Here is a 24,089-nt window from a genome sequence, read left to right on the forward strand (position 1 = left end):
AAAAGACTGTGGATGTGTTGGTGGAATAGGCTGTGTTGGAGCGGCAGCAAGGAAGGGGTTAGTTTGGTAAATGACAGTCACTAGTGAAGGGTGAGGCCAGAGGGCTTACGGGAAAGTAGGGTATATTGCAGGGAGAGTTCCTATCTGTGCAGTTCAGAAAAGTTTGTGTTGGGAGAAAGGATCCAGATAGCAAGGCTGTGAAGCAGTCATCGAAGTGAAGGACATTAGATTGGGCAGTGTGCTCAGCAACTGGGTGTTCCAGCTGTCTCTTGGCCACAGTTTGTCAGTGGCCACTTGTGCAGACAAACAGCTTGTGGGTTGTAATGCCCATGTAGAAAAGCGCATTGGCTGCAGCTTAGCTTGTAGATCACATGACTAGTTTCACAGATAGCCCTGCCTTTGATGGAATAGGTGATGCTTGTGCCTGGACTGTAGAAGGTGGTGATGGGAGGATGTGTGGGACAGGTCTTGCCTGCACCACTATTACAGGGATATGGGCCATGAGCCAAGGGATTGAGAGCAGGATGGGAGGAGGGATGGACAGGAACATTGTGTAGGTTCGGTGGGCAGGGGAATACCACTGTGAGAGAGGTTCAAAGGATAGTGGGCAGGATATTAATCATTTCAGGGCACAGTGAGATGTAATACCCTACCCATTAACCTTCCCACCCCTCCCACTGCCCACTGAACCTGCATAATATTGTTGTCCATCCCTACTCTAACCCTGCTCCCATCCCCTTGCATCATGGCTCATGTCCATGAAGTGGAGCTAGATGCAAGCTCTGTCCCATACATCCTCCCACTACCACTTACTCCAGTCCAATCACAAGCATCACCTACCCCTTCAAAAGTAGGGCTACCTGTGAATCAATCTACAAGCTAAGGAACAACCACTCTACTGCATTTTATGGGGCATGACAACCAACAAGCTGACTGCATGCATGAATGGTCACTTGCACACTGTGGCCAGGATACAGCTAGACCATCCAGTTGCCGCCGAGCATGCTACACAACATGGAGTTCTTCACTTCAGTGAATGTTCACAGCCTGTTCCATATGGATCCTTTTAACCAGTAAGAGCTTTTCTGAACTGGAAGGATGGGAAATCTCCCTGCAAAATTTCCTATGTTCCCATAACCCTCCTGGCCTCAACCTTCATTATTCATTAGCCTTTGCCCACCTATCCCCTTCTGCACTCCTACTCCAGCATTACACAGCCTTCTATTCCACCAATACTCTTGTTACTTCTCTCCTTCTCTGTTCCAGTCGCCTGTCTGCAGTTCCTTGCAGTCCAGCACTGGTGACCAGCGACAGTGGTCATGTATATTTGAATTGCCTTTAGTGTGTGTGTGTGTGTGTGTGTGTGTGTGTGTGTGTGTGTGTGTGTCCTTCTTTTATACCTGTCTGCAACTCAACATCTCCACTATGTGGTGATTAGCAATCTGTTCTTTTCATAATATTGTCATTATTCCATCCCCGATTTTCTAAGGTAGAATTATGTATTAATTAAATCACAGCAATGTTAATTATACACTTCATTTTGAGATTAAATTTGCATAGTGAATTATAGGCTAAGAGTCAACTAATAACACCTGTTAGATTCATTTATCTTGTGTATTTATCAATTATTCATGAAAATAATGTTCCATTGAAAAAATTACACAGGGCTTATTAGCTGGAATCCTCTGTCATTTCTCGAAAGAAGATGGAATCATCCCAGTCAATAAGAATCTCTGGTCCCTGTCATATGTGCTGGCAACTGCAAGCATGGCTTTCCTTCTGCTTAGCATATTGTACTTTGTGGCAGACTGTCATCGCTGGTGGAGTGGAGCTCCATTCCTATATGCAGGTAAATTAATACTCATTTAAAGATATATACTTGCTGAAAATATTTTGAGAACCATATGATTTAAAACTGCTCTGTCAGTCAGCACATATACTGAATGCATTCAAATAATCTGTGCACAATAATTTGAGATGAGAGCGGGACGAGGGTGGGGGCAGGAAGTGTGTCAGTCACCACGTATACCATACATTCAAATAATCTGTGCACTGTAATTGGAAAGGGGGGGGGGAGGAGGAGAAATTGTCTTTGTGCATGTGTATGTGAGTGTGGGGGGGGGGGGGGGGGGGGGGAGAGGGTGTCGTGGGCATGCATGTGTTATCCATTGCCCTCATTGCTGTTTAAGTGCAGGTTTGAATGGCTGATATACATGCACACACATAGTGATTGCAGGCTGGTTGTTAGACCTCCAGGGATAATACCCAAGTTAGCTTTCCCTTGTGCTAACTTGTCTCGCACTTCCTCAGTTGTACGTCCATGGGAGCAGTCGAGCACTGACATGTTACATAAATTCAGTAACGCACCAATGTGACAGTGCCAAACGTGTGTCACCCAGTCAACAAGGTCATTCCATCCATCCTTTTGGATTTGCTGTCACCAATATGACTTTCAGTGATGGTTTTGGAATAGTATTCCTCTTAAATATCACATGAAGTGGTAGCTTTTGTGCATTGCCAGTTACACACATCACTGTACACCTTTGCCTCTTATTGCTGCCAGTTCATATCAAGAGGCTGGATTCTCCTTTTGATATGTGTTACCAGCATCCATATTGTCGCATCTCATCTTCATAACCACAGAGACATTTTTCGAGGTTCATATGCTTGGCCACAAAATGCACGTTGATTACCGTTTGTATCTCTTGGAGCTGTGGGGCTCCAATCCCGCCACCCTCCCCCCTCCCGCCCTGCCCTCTCCCCCCTTCCTGGTAAAACAACTCTCGCTCACATTTCACTTTCTTCTCACTGCATGGTTTCCAAGGTTCTGCGCTTCTTCAATAATTTTAAGTTTTTCTTTAGCTGTGAATGAGTGTTAACAAGGGCTTATAGTAATTATTAACAAGTTAACTTCTAACAAATTTACTTCTAATTTGCTACTGATGCATCACAGGCCAAACAATGCTGTAATATAAAGAGATCTATTGTTGGAGGCGGAGCGGTTCCAACATTATTGCAGTTAATCTGCACACCACAGTTTTTCATCCTTAAACACAGGACAGATACGTGCAGATTATTCCGTTATATATGATGTATCACCAAGAGTTATTAATAAGTAGTCTATGTTAGTAATGGAACAGAGCACTTATTGTGTAGAATGAGGCAATGTTAGTGCTGTGCCTTATTTTCTCAATCTGCCAGCCATTTCTCCCATATAGCTCAATCAGAAGCTATTTGGCGTAAAGCAGTTCCAAAAAAATGTAATTAGAAATGTTATGAAAGTGAAGATAGACATGTCAGGAAAAGTTGCTGAACTGTAAATTCCCTTCCATAGCAGTAAAATGATACATTTGCTCTTAAATGACACATATTCTTATTATGTGCATAGCATGCTTTCTGTGTTGGTCAAGACAAGAATGCTATTGCTTGTTGATCACATTTTCTGACAAAAAGCTGTCAGGAAGTCTGTAACAGTCATAGGTGGCAGCTCATGAACTCAGTTCATCTGTCTCGTGCATCTGTAGGATTCAGATCCAGAGACATAACTGGGTTCTTCATCTCTGGATCCAGATCCAGATCCAGATCCAGATCCAGAGACATAACTGGGCTCTTCGTCTCTGGATCCACCAATCATTTCAGTATGGAGAGGCATTATATGAATGTTTCTCTAAAAAACACATTTCCTCTTCTCTGTGCATTTGGGCACTGGCAGTATTCCTCCAATCATAAAAATAAATGTGAATTTATGTATTCTCATTCGGTAGTAATCCAGCTCAACTGAACTAATCTCGTTCCATTACATTCATATCATTTTAGCTTTAGGTGATGATATGCAAGAAACTTTCTGCAAATTGAAGTGAAATCGTATTTGTGAGGAGTGCAGTTGTCCAGTAATTCATTGTGTACTTTTGAAGTTTATCACTCCATAATGAACTGGAACATTTCTACATCGCCAAAGGATAGCAATGAAGCTGAGCTGGGTCACCAGCCTTCTGTAAACATTTTTTCTGTATGCTTCAGCGATCATTGCATGGTGAACGCTAGAATGTTGTGTGTCATAGCAAATGAGAATTGTGGCTAAACTTCCCATACCATAAGAATAGTTTATTTAAAAAACTTCACCCTAAATGTGTGCTATGTTCTAGTGAAGTGGACAGCAGATGAGGCAAAACTCTCGTTAATGGCAACTAGTAGGCACTGTTCTATTGGTTGTGTTGAGATAAGTGGGGCTGTATCTAAATCAACATGAGTGTCCCTAGCTTTCCAGCATAGCTTTAAATTCCTCAAATAGTTCCTATCCAACAGTGTGTCTGTACTACCTGGGACTTATAAAACCTACTCTACTAAGAGGTTTCACCAGATGTAGTTCATGCCCAGCTCAGTCTGTCTCTTTTTCCACTTCATTATGCTCAGAAGACGTGGAGTAAGGAATATTTCTTTGCCCACCTGTCATCTTTCCTGCACATTTGTGGCAACTCTGCAGATTTTGTATTACCCAAAATTATAATTTTCAGTGGAGCAAGCTGTTACTGATGTGGCATACCAAATACATTTAGTCACTTGCCATGATTTCTTTTGCTGTGTGCAGTTCATGTACGACTCAGGTGGAGTCAGCAGTCCTTTTCACGCAGTATAGTTCCCATGGGTAGTGCAAATTGCCAGCTTTTCAATAGTCCACAACATGAAATGGGTGTTTTAACAGGGCTACAGCAGGTGGACAGAAAACGACTACTATCATCCAAAGTCTGTATGTATCTGTGCTTTGCCACTTCAGAGATCTGCTGCAGTACAGCATAACTGCCTTGTCTGTCTGTATTGGTATTCATCAGATAGTAGCTTGGCGATTTAATTTGGAATTATTTTGGTGTGGCAATGAGTTCAACTGTTGTAACTTCATCTGTTACTATTAATGCCTGTACAGCCTTCGTGGCTGTTAATCAGTATGTAGACAGGAAAAATCTCTTCAGCAAAGAGATCCCACTCAAATGGGACATTCACTATGGCTATACTCACAACTTGATAGGTTAGCAAAAATATCTGAATAGGCGATGATATTTAGTAACAAAAGTAATGACTAAGAAATACTTTGTAAAAGGCTAGTAGGTTTTGACAATACTGAACAACCCAGTACAATATTTCGTTGTTGTTTGTAAAGCTGTAAACACAACACAATTTCATAAAATGTCTTTTTGATTATTAAAAGAATAGAGGAATCATTTGAAAAAGTGTTTTTCTTCTTTTTATATGAAATAATCCTCAAATTGGTGAAGCATCGGTGTATTGGGACACTTACTTGCAGATACAGATATCAACAGTCATGCCTGCAAATTCTGCATGCAAAAGTACGAAGACAGACATGGATCATCAATGAACTCTCAACTGTAGCTATGATGTATTGTGCACAGCCCTGAAGCACACGGGATCAAAGAATTACAGAATGAAAATTGGGAGCTCATAATATGACAACATATAAATCACCATCTCAGTCTAAACCCATAATGGCTTATACTGTCCGCTTAATGTGTGGCCCTGTGTTTCTCATCCCATGCAGTCTTCAAAGTGTTAGCACTATGAACATATGGCCGAAGTGCAGAAGAGAGAAACTATATGTGGCAAGTATGACAAGCCACACATGAGGCAAGAATGTTGCTTGCTGTGCCAAACGAATATGTAAATTGTTTTAACAACATGTAAATTGTTTTAACTATCAGCTTGTGTTAATCAGATACTGTAAGGGATTCATCAAAGATAAAAAAAATGTAATGGTTTCAAAATAAATACCTACTTCTGAAGCCTATAAAATTTATCAGGTTCAAAAGTCACCAGTTTGTTGCAACTACTGACATGTCACCATTTCATGACCAAAACATCACATGATGTTGCAGTACATTGCCAGAAATGCTGAAGAAGTCATCCTCGACCTTTCTTCACATACGAAGCAGGACAGTTTTTTTATCTCAGGGAAGAGAGCCATTTTAATTTCCATTCTAAATGTTATAACTTCAAGTTGAACAAATATATTTCAAGGAAGACGCAACACATGAAAGTCACAGATCAAGTAAACAGAGCAAGACGCGTGTACACTTTTAACAGTCAAATCATAACTGAGTCCCAAGTCTAGCGGACACTGGCTGGGTGGCTGGCTGGCTGGCCGCTTAGGCGGCATTGCTGCTGCATAGCTGGCAGACAGCGCCACATGTAGAGGATGCGCGTAACTGCGTGGCGGCACTTTGAAAGATTGGCGAGTCACAACACTTTCCCACCCTTTGAAGTTTTTGCACAGGTCTTGATGGAGGTGGGCTGTAGATTGCTAATGCCCATAGGTGTTGTTTGACTGGCCGTAAAGTCTTGAGGAGGAGGCTTCCCGTACGGATGGAAGTGTTCCCGATGATGAGTCGAGATGACAGGAGACGTTGGGGTCGAGCCTGCTGGGGCCCCGTGCACCAATCTGCCCATTGCGGCAAGTCTGGTTGTTATAACAGGAGACATGGGTGATGTTTGCGCGTCCATAGGAGAAGGAGGTGAGTAGAGTTGCTCCGACAGATGATGGTCATCTTGTTCCTGCATGGGCATGAAAATGCGAGCTAGAGCATTGGTAGTTGCCGCAGTGGTAGGCGACGTGCAACGGACAATGAAAGGAAAGTTAGAGTAGGCGTCAATAACAAAAAGCCAATAAGTATTTAAAAAAGGTCCCACGAAGTCAGCATGAATATGCTCCCAGGGCTTCTCAGGCGAAGGCCACGGTGACAAAGATGACTTGAGACGCACAAGGGCCGCAGGCAGCAACCATGTGTGCGATTTCAGATTCGATGCCGGGCCAGTACACATGACGGCACGCGAGAGATTTTGTGCGAGAGACACCCCAGTGCACTTGGTGAAGGAGGCGCAAGACCGAAGCACGTAAAGATGCAGGTACCGAAGCATTTTCGGTGGAAAGGAGGATAACACCATCCCTAGCTGTGAGGCAGTAATGCAAAACGTAATAGTTCACAACAGATCAGAAGTCTTAGTGAACGGACGATTTGGCCAACCTTTCTGAATGCATTGTAAAACCCGGGAGAGGGTAGGGTCAGAACCCGTAGCAGCCGCCAGCCAGTCCCTGGTGATGGGGAACCCATCCACAACACACTGCTTGGCTACATCCAGGTGGAAACACAAAAGTTCGTCCCTATCGAATGCCAGATCAGGACCCATGGGAAGGCGAGACAGTGCATCAGCAGTCGCATGTTGAGCTGTCGGCCGGAAATGAATCTCATAATTGAAACGAGATAAGTAAAGAGCCCAATGCTGGAGGTGGTGTGCAGCCTTGTCGGGAAGTTATGTTGATGGATGAAACAAGGAAACAAGTGGTTTGTGATCCATAACAAGATGAAATTTGGATCCATAGAGAAAAACACCAAACTTATGAAGAGCATAAATAATGGCCAAAGCTGCTTTTTCAGTTTGAGGATACTTTTATTGGGCATCCGTGAGCATTTTGGAGGCATAAGCAATGGGTTGTTCATAACCGTCAGAAAAACGGTGCGCAAGGACTGCATCAACCCAGTATTGAGAGGCATCCATGGCAAGAACAAGATGTTGGCCAGGTCGATAAGTAGCCAGGCACAGGGCCTTTTTCAGCATAGTCTTCAATTTCTGGAAAGCCGCATCGCATGACACGGACCAGTGAAAAGGCACGTTTTTATGCAACAGGTGGTGCAACGGCTGAGCCCTCAAAGCAGCAGACAGTAAAAACTTATGATAGTATGCTATTTTCCCCAAGAAGGCCTGCAGTTCCTTAACAGATGTAGGGAGAGGAAGGGCGTAGATCGCAGCGACAGTTTGCTGAAGCAGACGAATACCATCCTGAGAGAGTTGGAACCCCAAGTATGTGATAGATGCCTGAAAAGAGTTTAATTTCAGAAGATTATACTTAAGACTGGCAGTCTTTAAGACATGAAAAAGTGTGCGGAGATTTTGAAGATGTTCGTCAGTGGTGGAGCCAGTTACAACAATGTCGCCCTGGTAATTTACACACCCAGAGACAGTGAGCAATAATTGTTCCAATAATCACTGAAAGAGAGCAGGGGCGCTGCCAACCCCGAATGGCAATAATTGGTATTGATAGAGGCCGAAAGGCATGTTAAGGACCAGAAACTGCCGGGAAGCAGCGTTAAGAGGAAGTTGATGATAAGCTTCTGAGAGGTTAAGTTTATAAAAATACTGGCCTCCAGCACGTTTAGTGAACAATTCTTCAGGTCGAGGCATGGGGTAAGTGTCGATAAGGCATTGAGCATTTACAGTGGCTTTGAAATCGCCACAGAGATGAATATCACCATTTGGCTTAGCAACGACAACGACAGGAGAGGACCACTCACTGGAAGTGACAGGAAGAAAACCCCTGAAGCAGTGAGACGACGATCCAGCTCCCGTTTGACCTGATCAAGAAGGGCCACAGGAATGGGCCGTGCCCGAAAAAACTTAGGCCGAGCAGTGGGTTTGAGCGTGATGTGCGCTTCAAAGTCATTTGCACGGCCTAACCCTGGAGAAAAAAGGGATGAAAATGTCGCCGACAAGGAATCCAATTGAGCATAAGGAAAAGCATCAGAAACGATATTGACAGAGTCGTCTCTATGGAGAACCCAAAAACCCGAAAGGCATCAAAACCAAAAAGATTCTCCATGTTACTATGGTCAGCCGCAAATATGGGAACTGTGCGAATGACAGAATGTAAGATACCTCAGCATCAAATTGTCCCAAGAGAGAAATCTTCTGTTTATTGTAAGTCTGTAATTGTCTAGTGACAGGTGACAGGATTGGAGAACCCAACTGAAGATCGTCTGAGAATTGATGATAGTGGCAGCAGAACCAGTATCCACCTGCATGCAAACATCTCGACCAAGTATTGGACAGTGAGGAATAACTTCCCTGAAAGAGAAGAAGTACAATTGTCAGACAACACAGAATCGGAATCAGCGTCATGTTCATGAACATCATGTATGAGGTCGGTTTGCAAACGGATGACACATTACCCTTTTTATTTGCATTTGTGACACACGGCCCAATGTTGTGGACAATCTTCTTTTGAATGTTTCGTAAAACACCGCGGACATGAAGGAAGTTGCCATAGGTTTTGCTGCAGTTTCTTAGAGGTTTGTATACAGTTAGGCCGAGGCTGCGCTTGGGAGCATACTGCGGCCACATCGGCTGGCGGGGACATGCCACATGCTTTGTCAACATCGCACAGAGGTTGTATTTCCTCAACGTTGCCCCATGCCTCTATTTGCGCTCCAGCAGCGCAAGAAATTTCAAAAGACTGAGCGATGGATAGGACTTCATCTAGAGTTGGATATGTCAACTGAAGGGCACGTTGCTTAACTTCATTGTCGGGTGCCGATTGGATAATAGCATCCCGTACCATGTAATTGGTGTAGGATTCTTTGTGAACTTCAGTAACAAATTGACACGTTCTACTGAGGCCGTGAAGTTCAGCAGCCCAAGCGTGATAGGATTGATTCGGTTGTTTTTGACAACGATAAAAGGCAATACGAGAGGCTGCCACATACTTTTGAAAATAGACGGACAGAAGTGAGCACATTTCAGCAAAGGACAAAGATGCAGGAGCTTTCAAAGGAGCCAATTGCGACAACAACCAATACATTTGAGGTGAAATCCATGAAAGGAACAGAGACTTACATGTTTGTTTGCCCGCGACATGAAATGCCAAGAAGTGCTGTCGAAGACGTTTTTCGTAACCAGACCAGTCTTCTGCCATCTTGTCGTAATGAGGAAAAGGAGGTAGAGACAAGGACGAGAGACGTCCCGCATTTGATGCCGCGATAAAATCACAAACCACATTTGTGAGAAGCGTTTGCTGTTTGAGGAGACCTTGCAATTGTTGTTCTAAAGTAGCCATGGAAACATGTGGGTCAACGGTGGAAAAGAAAAATCCCATCCTTGTCGCCAATTGTTATAACTTCAAGTTGAACAAATATATTTCAAGGAAGGCACAATACATGAAAGTCACAGATCAAGTAAACAGAGTAAGACGTGTGTACATTTCAACAGTCAAATCATAACTGAGTCCAAGTCTAGCGGTCGCTGGCTGGCTAGCCGCTTAGGTGGCGCTGCTGCTGCTGCGTGGCTGGCAGACAGCACCACATGTAGAGGATGCGCGTAACTGCGCGGTGGCATTATGAAAGAACGGCAAGTCACAACACTAAAACTTGGAAAGTATCAAATGTGCCAAGTAATTGTAGTAGTTTGATTTTTAATACCTTCATTTGTCTTCAATACCGCTATATAAAGACAAGTTGTTCTTTAAAGTTTTTAGCAAAACTCTCTAAATTGCAAAGTTTAGCACAATATTCTGATAAACATTTGGACGTATAGGGACTGTATATTTTTCTAATATGTATAAATTATAAATATATCTCATATAACAGGGAAAGGTTGTTAGCAAAAATCTTAAAGTTTGTGACTGATTTACTTAAAATTTTTATTCAATGTTTTGACAAATGTCAAATGGAAATAGGCTATATATTTTCTAATATATATTTTAACTAAAATTGTGCACACAGCTGTGTGCTATTTTCTTGCAATCAGTTTTAACAGAAAACAGAAATATTGTATTAATGGCTTACTGACTTCTGATTAGAATAATACTATAGAATCTGAATCATCCAAAACTTTGTAATCCTACCCATCTTCAGATTAAATCTAGGCGAAATTCTGTCATAGAAGCTACTATCCTCGCAGATCTAGCAGCACATATGTGCACTCCTTTAATTTCCGTCCTTCAGCAACTACCACCTCCCTTCCTCGTCCTTGGAGATTTTACTGCCCATCACTCCTTGTGGGACAGTGCTACTTTTCCTATTTGGGGTCTCGTACACAGTTTCTGGTGGACCATCACCTGTGCTATCTTAATGATGGTACCACTACACATTTCAGTCCTGATTATGCCACTTCCTCTACCATAGATCTTTCACTCACTGCCCCTCCCCTTCTCCCTTCATTACATTAGTCACTGTGTGATGACCTCTGCGATAGTGATTACTTTCCATTGAGTCCCTCATTCCCTTCCCACACCCCACTGGGCTATCAATCACACCGATTGGCTTCTATATCTCTCCCAGGTCTTGTGTAAACCCCACCCCCCTTTTTTTGTCAGTTGTATTGATGAAGTTGTTTGTCACATGTCCGATAAGAGTTATTTGTGCTGCCAGCATTGCCGACCCCCATGACACGCCCCTTTTGCTGCTGGCCAGTCCTGTGGTGGAGCACGACCATTGCTATCACCATCTGTGATTGGTATCGGGCCTTGCAGTGTATTAAGCGAGAACCTTTCTCTACCAGGCATAATACCTTCAAACATCTTCATGCCAAGTCCATTACTTAATCAAATAGAGCAAGTGGGGTGTAGGGAACAATTTATCTCTTACCTAGGATCTTCTGTCCCTTTGTCACAGCTGTGGGCTGTGCTCCACACCTTGCAAGATTGCCAGAGGCAGTCTTCCGTCCCGGATCTTTTTGTTTCAGGTTGCCTTTGTACAGAACCATCAGTTCTCACAGAACACATTCCCAAGGTGTGATGCGTTTTGTGATGGCATCAGCCTCAGCCTCCTATCCAGGTGCTGTCCTCCTCCAGAAACGGTCTGAAGCTTTCCACTTATGTTTTACCCCTTGTCAGACGAATCGTACAATAAACATTTTAATGAATGGGAACTTCCATACATAAGCAGCTGCTTCAACACCTCAGTCCTCCATATTGGTAATATTTCCTACAGATATTTAACCATATTTGGTTCCAAGATGGAGGAACAGTATTGTGGCTCCTGTCCTTAAGCCCAGTAAGAAGCCATCACCCCTTGATAGTTACAGGCCAATCAGTCTGACCAATGTCCCCTGCAAGTTAGTTGAACAGATGGTAGCTCATCAGCTCTGTTTGGTCCTCAAATCTAGGGACCTCTTGTCTCTTTGCCAGTCTAACTTTTGGGAGGGACAGTCTCCAGTCGATCATCTGCATCAATTGGAAACTGCAATATGACAGGCCTTTTCCCAGCATTGGCATCTTATCACAGTTTTCTTCAATCTTTGTAAGGCCTATGACATGACTTTGTGCTATCAAATCTTTCCAACTCTCCATGAGTGGGGCCTTTAGGGTCCACAGGGATCCATATTGAGCGCCTTTCTTCTCATCGCTATTAATGGACTTGGTGGTCTGTGTTGGACTGTTGATCCTCCTGCTCTGTATGTGGATGATGCTGTATCTGCGCTAGTTCATATTTGATGGCTTCTGCAGACCAACAGCTGCAGGGTGCCATCTGGTGCACTTTCACATGGACACTTTTGCATGGTTTTCAATTGTCCCCCCACCCCCTTTAATCGTGGGTGGTGCATTTCTGTCTCCATACTATGATCCATCCTGATCCAGAACTGTAGTTTCTCTGTTTCTTGGGCCTTAGTTCTGTCCCATCTGGACTATTGCTATCCAGCTTATGTCTCAGCTGCACCTTCCACACTGCTCCTCTTGGACGTAGTTCGCTATCGTGTTATCTGTTTGGCCAAAGATGCCCTTTACAATAGCACTGTCGATAGTCTTCTAGTTGACACTGGGGCCTCACCCCCACCCTCTTCTGGTTCAGTGGTCTCAGCTCTTGGTTTCCTGTGTCATTGCTGGCTGCTCTTTCCCTGCTCACACATCCTATTCTATTCTTTTTGTGGCTTTGGGATGTTGCCTACCTGCTGCCCGCCCTTGGCTGGGTTTATCAGTTGGACTCTGCCACACTTATTTTCGCTGTGATTTCCACCTTCCCTCCTCTTTGCCCTATTCCCCACATTCTCTCCCACCTGGACATCCTAGGTAATGAGCTTATCAAGTGACTTATTGGGGGGGAGGGGGCAGCCTCCTACCCCCTTCCCCCGTTGTCCTTGACCCTTTTGGGGACAGATTTGCAGCTTCATGTCAAATTCCTTTTTGCTCACTTGCAGGCTGAATCTTGGAGGGGCTACCCCTCTGTCTAATAAACTATCTGCAACCTAGGGGACTCCCACCATGTGGCATTCTTCCTTATGCCTCTCCCAGCAGGAATCTACTATCCTCTGCTGTCTTCATATTGGCCATCCCATTTTGACCCATGTTTTTTTTTTTATAATGAGCCCCCCCACCCTACCCCTTTTGTGTTTGCATGGCCCCTATCTTGGTAGCTCATATTTAGCTGGACTGCCTCTACCATTTGACCATTTACACTAAATATGTCCTCCCACCTTCCTTGTCTGTGGTGTTAGAGGATGGCCTTTTTTTGAAAGTAGTTTTTCCTCCCAGATTTAAGTGCCTGGATTTTCTTCCAGAAGTTGGGTTCCTCAGTTAGTGTTGGCTTTGAAAGGCCTTCAGTCTTGCTCCCATGTCGGCCAGGTTTTCCCCTCCTTTTCCCCCACATTTTGTCTGGTCTTTTATGCCATTTTGTTTCCCCTTTTCTTGTGTCTTCTTCTCGTGATGTTGTCTCAGTTGTGATGTGATCATGGTATGAGCGAGGATTGAAATGGGTTGGTGGCAGTGCTGCCACTCCATTCTGCATAGTGCCTTTGGGGATCAAATTAAATCAGGTGATGCTGAGGGAATAGATTAGGGAATGAGATGCTTAAAGTAGTAGACGAGTTTTGCTATTTGGGTAGCAAACTAACTGATGATGGCCAGAGTAGAGTGGATATAAAATGCAGACTGGAAATGGCAAGAAAAGCCTTTCTGAAGAAGACAAATTTGTAAACATCAGACTTAAGTGTCGGGAAGTGTTTCCTGAAGGTGTTTGGAGTGTTGCCATATATGGAAGTGAAACATGGAATATAAACAATTTAGACAAGAAGAAAATAGAAGGTTTTGAAATGTGGTGCTACAGAAGAATGCTGAAGATTAAATGTGTAGATCATGTAACTAATGAGGAGGTACTGAATAGAATTTGGGAGAAATGAAATTTATTGGCACACACTGACTAGAAGAAGGGATCGATTGGTAGACACACATTCTGAGACATCAGAGGATCAGCAATTTGGTACTGGGGGAAGTGAGAGGGATAAAAACTATGGAGGGAGACCAAGAGATTGATACAGTAAACAGATTATGAAGGATGTAGGTTGCAGTAGTTACTCCGAGATAGTGACTTTCACAGGATAGTGTAGCATGGAGAGCTGCATCAAAACAATAATGCAGACGCTACTACTCCTTTTAATGGCACGCATTGGTGGAACATACTACAATACATACCGCTATATGGGTTTTAGGTGTCCAACAAACTTAATTGTGAAACAGACTCCATAACAAAAAAATACTGAAGATCACAACAACAACAACATGCCTGACACTGATGTTTTACATCAAGATTGAAATAAAACACCATGTTGGGTCCTAAGACTCCACGTAGCAGATGGCCCACTATATGCGTGACTTCAGAGTATGTCCATCCTGTACTTAACTGTCACTCCAACATCTAGTACAAAGACAGACAATCTCTCTCTGTCTCTCTCTCTCTCTCTCTCTCTCTCTCTCTCTCTCTCTCTCTCTCTCTCTCTCTCTCTCTCTCTCTCTCTTCCTCTTCCTCTCCCTCCCTCCTGACATTTCAATATGATGTCCTTTACCAGTATTGTGACTGTTTGGTCATGTCTTTATTGTACAGAGTGTGTGAGCCGTCAACACATCTGGTCGCTGTCACGTCCCAACACTCACTACTTTATTTTCATAAATGCTGCCTTAAACAGTTACATTTGTGCCCCTAGCGAGAACACGCCGTCATTATATGCAGCAGGCAGTATGTTTACAAAATTCAGAAAACCAGAATGTAGTTAATGATCTAGTTTCTTCAGATGTGATTGTCACAGTTTGTATACTTGCAGTGAAGAACATGGGTATGTGGTTTTTCTTTTAACGTTAAAGCATTGATTTTAAAGAGACCAAATTAATCCTGTCAAGGACTTTGGACTTCGAGAAAGGAATACGATACTCAGCTTTCTGTTCCTGTGTTACATATTGTAGTATACACTGAATGGAAACCAACCATGCAAGAAGCACGTGTAAAAGCTGTTAGTTATGGCTACTGATACCATAGTACAATGGATGTACTGTTATCTGTGTACAATATCCTGCTCAATTATTCAAGTACAAAAGTCGTTTTCGTCCAGGCCTGTCTTTCAGGCTTATAATATGCATCATGTATTCAATAAAATAGTGAATTAGTGTGCCGATAGAAAGGAAAAAATCTTAAAATGGCAATTGGTGTAGCAGGCTTTTTAACCCATTTTGGATGGAGTATAAAACATACAAAGTTGGCATGAACTGAATGCCATGCCAATAATGCAGACCCTGCTACTCCTTTTAATGGCACGCATTGGTGGAACATACTACATACAATACATACCGATAGATGGGTTTTAGGTGTCCAACAGACTTAATTGTGAAACAGACTCCTTAACAAAAAATACTAGAAAAATATAACTATGCCATTGTACTGAATGCAGTCCTGAATATGAAGACAATGAAGTCTGTAGTGATGATGGGATGGCAGAGTAGTGCTGGGCTGTCTTGCTGCTGGACACACTTTCTGAGAAACAGTGAGCCAGATTCATAGTTCGAGTGGGACTATCATAATAAAGCTAAGCTTACGTAGCATTGGCTGCAGTTCGTAAGAAGATGGCTGGGTCCAACACTCCCACAGAACGAACCCCTGCCTTTGTTGGCCAACACCTCCAAAGTATCATCCGCAGCTTATCCTGCATTCAAGACACCGAAGACACTGCTCACTTCCTTCACTCCCTTTCCACAGTTCCTCTCCCATTACCACCAGCCTCCTTGTCAATCACTGGGGATGTGACATCCTTACACTCCAACATCCCCCATGTCATACCAAGCCATGGAACACTGTCTTTCCCACAACCCCTTTTAATTCTCCTAGCTAGCCACGTCCTGACCCAGAATTATTTCATTTTTGAAAGCCAAATCTATAAACGAATCCATGGTACCGCTGTGGGTATTTGCATGGTGCCATCCTATGCCAGCTTTATTTATTGGCCATATGGAGGAATCCCTCCTATCAAGTCAACACCTAAAACTCCTAGTCTGTCTTAGATTCATTGACGACATTTTTATGATCTGGATTCGTGGTAAGGACAACCATGACTCTTTATTCCATAACCTCAAACCTACTCCCAAATTTGCTTCATCTTGTCCTCCTCAGCTTGATCAGCCACCTTCCTAGATGTCGATCTCCCTTCCTGGATGTCGATCTCCACCTCTTAGTGGGCTCCATGTACATCTGTTCGTGTCAAGTGTGCCGGAAGGCAACAATACCACCAGTTTGAATCACTCCATTATAAAAAGTCTCTTCTTTACATCATTGTCACGTATGAATGCAGCATCTGCATTGGAAAGCAGGAGTTGTCAAAATATATTGATAATCTTAGGAGAGCCTTTATTGACAGACACTATCCTATGTATCTCGCCCATAATCAGATCTCTGTCTCCTCTGATGAGAAGAGAGATATCCTACCCATAGCTCCCAAAGCAGCATGCTGCTACCCATCTGACCTGCAGAATAACTTAATCCATACCTTCCAATCCTACACCCCATGGGCCGTTCCCTTGTGGTCAACCCAGGTGCAAGACTTCAAGAAACTATCTATTCGGATGAATGGCCACTGCCAAATCGTGGCAAACCACAGATTTGATCATACAAATGTCGAACATGCTGCACACTATAACACAAATGACTTCAACAGCTGTTTCACCACATGAGCCAGTTGGTTACTTCCTTCCAGCACAAGTTTTTTTGAGCTGTGCAGGTGGTAATTTTCTCTGCAGCATATCCTGCACTCTCACATTTTCCCTGTCCTAAACCTCCACTAACCTGTTTCCCACTACCTCACCCTACCTTTCCCTTGTCTCTTCTGACCACACAACTCCTTCCCCATCGAGATTGTGCAGTGCATTCACCTGCCACCCCCCCCCCCCCCCCTCCCCCCTCCGTTCCTCAAATGAGTTCCCTTTTCCTCCCCTCCCTCCCGCTTTTCCACCAGTCCCCCTTACTCTCTCCTCTTCCTGTTCTTCTCCATCTTCCTTCTCTCCTGCCCAAACCCCTTCCCCCACCTCTATCTCTTATTTCTCTACCTTCTGTACCCCTTTCTTCTTGTCATGCAACCTCTGAGTGATCTGTCACAAAACCTGCCACGCAGTATCTCGCTACCTCCTCTTCGCCCTGTGCATTCTTCTCTATCTCCTTCCCACCTCCATCAGCACAAGCAACTGCTTTCACTAGTAAGTAATCAGTCTCACAATTGGAAGTGTGCACTTGGGTGTCTATGTAGTTGTGTGTGTGAATGTGTATACTTTTGCAGGAATGATGTTGTCTATTGATTGATGTGTCGTGTCAGTAGTGTGAGACTAGCACATAAAGACTGAATGAATTTTGCAGCATACAGAACTGTCCCTCGAACATCATTGGCTGCAGTAAGTCGAATTTCAGTGATCATGTGACTTCCTGTGGTTAGATACTTGTTGAGAGGACCAGCTGCCATATACAGCACCTGCAGCTGGGTAGATGGTTACTACTTTGGCTAATACATCATCATTGCTGGGTGGTACAATAGTATATCCAGAATGAGATTTCCACTCTGCAGTGGAGTGTACGCTGATATGAAACTTCCTGGGAGATTAAAACTGTGTGCCGGACCGGAGTTCGAGTCTCAGTCTGGCACATAGTTTTAATCTGCCAGGAAGTCTCACAATAGTATATTGCTTTTGAATATCTTTCTATAATGCAACAGTGTACCAAACTCCAGCCCTCAAATCATTTGGCATTTGCCATTTGTTACTGGCAGTAATCAGCTACTGAGATGACTACAAACATAATAGTTTCATCGAATGTTTAAGACTCCTATGCACATTTGGCTAAACGTGGCTGCAATAACACATTGCATATTGTAGTTTTCTAGATAGGAGACATGGAACAAGGGTACTACAGGTCATTCTCCAATTTTCGAGCAATTAGGAGCAAATGCAGACAGACTAACTTTCAGTGACGGCATATTGACTTCTTCAATTGGCCCCAAAGACTGTCAAAGGGAACCTATGAGAGGCACGTATTTGTGGACTCGATAGGATACTTGCAGCAGGAGATTCAAGGAACTCATAGGTCTGAATAACACTATTTATTTGCATTCAGATTACCTGCTACATTGAAGGCTAATTCTACACATCTAAAAAAGTAAAGGATGTGACTGGTTGCACAACATAAGTAAGTTTTTGAGTGTGTGGGGTGAGAGCTGACAGAAGTAGCAATAGAGAGCAACACTCCAAGTGAGAAATAGACTTGTGGCAGTGTACCTAAGGCTGGTGACAAGTGACACAGAGTTGGCATCCCAATGATCTGAACGAGAACTCAGGGTTTTTAAAGGATTGTGGCAGCGCACTATTTCTGCTTATCTGTAGTTGGCTCATCAATCCACCAGCACTTTACAGGCATTGGCCAATGTGATGTGTGGTTCTGCGTCTCCTTGGTGCTTCTGTCCAACAACTTTCAGATCCTTCACTGTATCCTGCACTGTGGAAAGGGATGCTCCTGGCTTTCACATTAAGAAACACGAAGTTTGGTAGCGACAGCCTTCAGCCGAAAGCTAAATGCCAGTGCCCTTGCCCACTCTGAGGCCACTCATGAGTGGAGACCACTGTCCGAGCAGGTTTACATATTTCCTGTCTGCTCTAACTAACCCACTGACGGTGCTGTTCTCAGGATTGAGCATTGATCTTTCTGCGTGTGCTAAGACATACCTGTTTGTGACCATCTTCTACTGTAATGCCTTACAACAGCATTTAGGCTGTAAATGGAGTTAGCAGTTAATTTTCTGAAATGAAGTGGAACATCTACTCAGGGACAGCTGCGAAGAGTAACTGCAATTTGCAGGGGCACATTATTACTGTTTATCTTTGGTAACCTAAATGGTAATGCTTTACCCTCTCTCTGCATTGTGTCTCTTGATTTGCTATCTTGGAGTGTCCTCCCAGGCTTCCAACAGCCTGAAGTTAACAATGTGCATGTCAACACATCATCAATATATGACATCTCTTCCCTCCCCCCTCCCCTCATCCCTTCCCTCCCCCATGGGAAAAAATTGTGACAACATACTAAGTTTATTTTTTTTTAATCAAATTTTCATTTATGATTTTAAATTATATTTATTTACTTCTATACCCTATCCAGACTAGGGCCTTCAGAGCCTCGGTTATGGAGATGGGACACTTAAAAAAAGGAAATGGCTGCTTAAGGTGGGTGGGGGGCTTTAAGTAACAGTCTTGAGATTGCTGATTGTGGCCTACAAGGAACCAGTGAGAAGTGAAGGCAGAAACAACATTATTTCAAGATATGAAAATATCCTTTTTGTCATTAGGCATCCAGTTCTGTCTTTGTCATTAGGCATCCAGTTCTGTCTTTGTCATTAGGCATCCAGTTCTGTCTTTTATTTTATATTTTACTATGTACCAATTCTATACTTAATATCTTAATTTCACATCTCATCATTCCTCGTACATCCCTTAACACTTCTTTGTATTTTACTCAGTTGTTTTTGTGTCAGCACCCAAGCTTCTCTGCTGTAAAGCAATTTGGGTGAAGTCCATATACAGCTTGAAAATAGCAGCAATAAAACAGAAGCCAATGTTTCAATGAATTTTCAGTGGTCCTCTTTGGGATGTTGAAACTAAACCTTAAGATTTTGTCACCCCAAAGAAGATTTTTTAAAATTTGGTCTGAACATCATCTTTTGCTCTATATTTGCAACAGAGTGATGCATTCTAATGGTGAAAAAGATTTCAAGTAAATTGACACTGGCCTTGGATATCTGTGCCATAATACAGGGTGTATCAAAAAGAATCATCCGATTTAGCATGTCTATATTTCTGAAACTAATAAACATCTACAATGAATTTCGTTTTTTGATGAACGGGAAACTCCCTTGAGATACACAGCATATGCCAATGCAATATTCAAGTTGTTTCCACACTGCAGCGAGCTTGTCTTGAGTTACAGCTTCTAGAGTTGCTGTTATGCGATGTCTCAGTTCATTCATATTTGTTGGTAACAAAGGCATAAAAAAAAAAATTCTTTCATAAACCCCCCCCCCCTCCCCCCCCCCCACACACACACACAAGAAATAATCACATAGTCAGGTCCGGTGACCTTGGAGGCCAGTAATGAAGATATGTGCTTGTAAGAGTGTTCTTGGCTAAGAAAAATGGACCATATTCTTTTACCCGTGAAACTCCACAAAACACATTAAATTTTGGAGAACCCCTCTCATGTTGTAAAAATTCATGCGGTTGTTATGTACCCCATGCTCTCGCATCGTGACAGTTCACCTTCCTATTTAAAATGGAATGTTGTATCATCACTAAACACAAATTGTGGAAGAAAACTGTCATCCTGCATCTTTCCAAGAATGAAATTGCAGAACTCCAAACATTGTTGCCTTGTCGACTTCATGAAGAGCTTGCAGTAGTTGAATTTTGTATGGTTTCATGCGTAAACGTTGACACAACACATGACAGATAGACATCAGGGGCATGTTGAGCCATCGAGCTGCATGGCGAATGGATTTTTGCAGATTCCTTTTGAAACTGTGGTGGATGCGCTCGACATCCATGTCAGACACTTAAGAATATCCCGGTGATTTGCCTTTACACAAACAACCTGTTTCTCGAAATTGTTTGTGCCATCACCTAATGCTCTGTGCTGTAGGAGCACCATACCTAGTACGAAAGTCATGCTGAACAGTTATTACTGACCTGCACTGCACAAAATGTGGAACAAAAAACACTTTCTATGTCCTGACACAATTTTTGATAGAATTGAAGTAGGCGCACACTGCTACCTACTGGAAACCATGTAAAACTTGAGAGTATTCAGTTTACATCAGTACATTGTTCACGCTCGTATCTCAAATACATAATAATTATGATTTTTTAAAACTGATTCTTTTTTACACTCCCTGTATTATTTAAAAACATAAGTAATTAGTTTAAAGTATTTTCATAATCACTTCTTGTATGAGGGAGACTGACGGAATTTATAATATGAAGATTGAGCATGTTGTAATAGTTGTACATGTGGAATTGCTACTTTTGTGGACCCTTTCAGCTTTATTTTACTGTGAAGTAAAAATAAATCGTGGTAATCAAACTTTCAAACTTCTCATAAAATTCGATACAAGTCCTTGCACTGGAGAAGAACAAAAGGTGAATACTGATGTCATACTTAAGTAAATGCAGGAGTTTTCTCTCAGATTTACCACAGTATGATCACTCAAACCTAAAAGGTACTGCCGCAGTGTGTTCACATTAAATAGTTTCAGTAAGAAGAAACATTGAGTTGAAGGTGTTGAACAACTTATTTCATATACATGTTATAACTTTTAGTTTCACTATTTTAATTTTTTTGCCTTCGTAGCATGCCTTATCATGGAAAGGAGCGGTTTTGATGTTCTTACCACTTGTTGCTTTATTTGTTTTAGGACCTTATTTTCTTTTTTTCTTGTACATGTATGACTCATTTGTTTGTATAGTAATTGTAAAATTGACTGGTTGTTTATTTTATTCAGGCATGAATTCATTGGTGCTGTATGTTGGCCACGAGTTGACAAGGCATATGTTTCCATGGAGTTGGAAACCTCTCTACAATAATCATTCTGAGCTATTGGCAATGAACATATGGGGCACTGCTCTGTGGTTAATAATAGCATATTTTATGTATCGCAAAGACTGCTTTGTGACTGTTTGAGAAGTGTTACTAAGAGACTGATTTTATCTACTATACATGACACATACACATGATATGAGATGAATACTCAAGGATATATCTTGTACACTATTTATTGCCACCGAGTACTACTAGGTACACAGGAATTGATTATATAGTTGTCTTAATATAGCAGAAGTTGATTTTGATTTATTTTTTTTCTTTGTTGAATGAGTGGTAATTTATAAATTCTGTTTTTTTGCAGCTTTTTGTTAGTTATTGTTTTCCAAATAATGTTTAAAAAAATTATCTTAGTTTATATTAATTTTCAGACTGCTGTCACTTGATACTAGTTGTTTTTAAGTTACTGTAACACAAAGATTTTATATTTTACAAATTTTAAAGAATCAGTGAGGATTTCACATATATTCCCTGCAATCTGTTATGTTACATTTTACATAACTTTGTCTTCCCTCCCAGGAAATGATATATTAAGTGAGAAGTCATTATATTTTTGTGAATGAATTATTTCATTATTCAGTTGCTTGGAATTCATGTACTTTGTCCTCACCCAACTCGCCAAATTTTGAAAATACTCTGGTGAGTTTACAACTTATTTTACAAACATGTTTGTGATTATCTTAAAATTTCCTTGTCTTGTCCTTATCCTTTTTAACTTTATAATAATTTTGTGTTGTGTTAAAGGTAGTTGTCATTGTCACCCCTGAAAAAGTCCTCTCATATGCAAGAACATTGTGTCTAGCACTTATGCAGTGAATTGAATTTTCCCTGAAAAGCTGTATTTATGATGTGTGATCCTCTAATATGTATTCAGTACTTCATATAGGAGCAGACAGTCCTGTTACTCTTCATATTGCTGAACGATTGGGAATTTAACCACTATGTTTTTTACAGCCACAGTTCATATTCTCATCAGTAACCCTCATATAGTATTCAGTTCACATCTACATCTGTAACATTTATCATTGAGGTCAGTGGCAATGCTAAGGTCACATAAGAGACAGAGGGTTAAGTATGTAAATGAAAGAAAAAAAAAGGACCATGTGTGCCTGACTTGGATTGATAAGAGATCTAGGTGATCACTGCTACCTCTTCTACTTCATTGTCTTTCCATAACAGTCACTTCTTTTGTCTTATTTTGCATTCCAGAAACAGCACTGCTGGTCCCTAGGATTAAGGATTTGTTGTCCTTTCCTTTGTATTTGACAACTATGAACTGTCTGTTTCAGTTTATGTTTCACATTTCGTAAAGCATTATTGTCTCTCACATTTCATGGAGGATTTCCATTAGTAAGTATAATCTGTAGAGCAGGAAGCAAAATGTGAATCCCAATGTCCCATTGCCATTTATTATCAACTAGATAAAATCTTAAATTTGACTTTAATCTCCCTGTTCTAGGATTTGTTTTTAGTATACATTATTTATTTAACAAAATTTGAGTATTTTTGCAAAATAGATTGTATTTTATTTGTTATTTATAAGACTGCTCCAGCATTGTTGTTAATTTCAGAAACAGCTAATCATGCATCATTAGGATTACCAGTAAGAAAAATAATAAAATTTGTGCCTTAAGAGCGTACAAAATTCATAGTCACTGACAATATGCAACTACTGATTACTTCAACTGATCAGTGAGCTTGCCTCCCAATTTTGTCAGTGTGACATTAGCTGAACATTTGCACTTTGCGTGTAATAAAAATCCAACATGACGCAAATGAACTTGAATATGATTCAATTTTGATTCAAGCAAATACTGGCTTAAAATGATCTGAGCACATGAACTTAAAATTTTATTGTATTTATTGTATAGTTTTCTTTTAAAACATTGGTGTAAAATCAGTTTATCCATAGTAATGTGATTCATGTGTAAAAAATATGGCCGTAAGACCTACTGTTAATAGTCTTTGATGTGTTTTAATTGGTATCAGCACTGAAAAAGTTAAAGAACGAAACCATACAGAGAAAATAAGTATTTTTAGCTACTTTTATGCCAGATACACCTATTTTTAGATCTCCTTACATTGTAATATTATGTGCATAAATAAAAATAACTGAAATGTTTAAATGTGCAGTTCTTTTACAAGTGGTCCTAAATTTTAATTTTTTGTTGAAACAACCATCAGCTTAATGAAGAGTTTTAAATGAAATGGAAATTCACACTAGAGAAAATGCCCAGTAACAGACAGTTTGTGCTGAATATTTGTGACGCTTAAATATTTTTATAAACAATTTATTTATTCATCCCTTTTTAATGATGGGGCATAAAGCTTCCAAAAAAGTGTCAGTGAAACAGACATAAAGAATTATTTGCTTGA

At 41.6% G+C, this 24,089-nt stretch overlaps 1 protein-coding gene across 1 annotated transcript in view; it reads left to right on the plus strand.

Annotated features, from left to right (window-relative positions):
* LOC126334812 (heparan-alpha-glucosaminide N-acetyltransferase-like) overlaps positions 1 to 23,839 on the plus strand; it is a 92,978-nt gene extending 69,139 nt beyond the window's left edge. Inside the window, exons 10-11 of the mRNA XM_049997453.1 lie at positions 1,666 to 1,849; positions 21,616 to 23,839. Of these exons, the coding sequence (XP_049853410.1) occupies positions 1,666 to 1,849; positions 21,616 to 21,794 (363 nt within the window). The 3' untranslated portion in view covers positions 21,795 to 23,839. The remainder of the gene's footprint in view (positions 1 to 1,665; positions 1,850 to 21,615) is intronic.
* The last annotated feature ends 250 nt before the right edge of the window (positions 23,840 to 24,089 follow it).

The sequence above is a fragment of the Schistocerca gregaria genome, chromosome 1, assembly GCF_023897955.1.
Source record: "Schistocerca gregaria isolate iqSchGreg1 chromosome 1, iqSchGreg1.2, whole genome shotgun sequence".
NCBI lineage: Eukaryota > Metazoa > Arthropoda > Insecta > Orthoptera > Acrididae > Schistocerca > Schistocerca gregaria.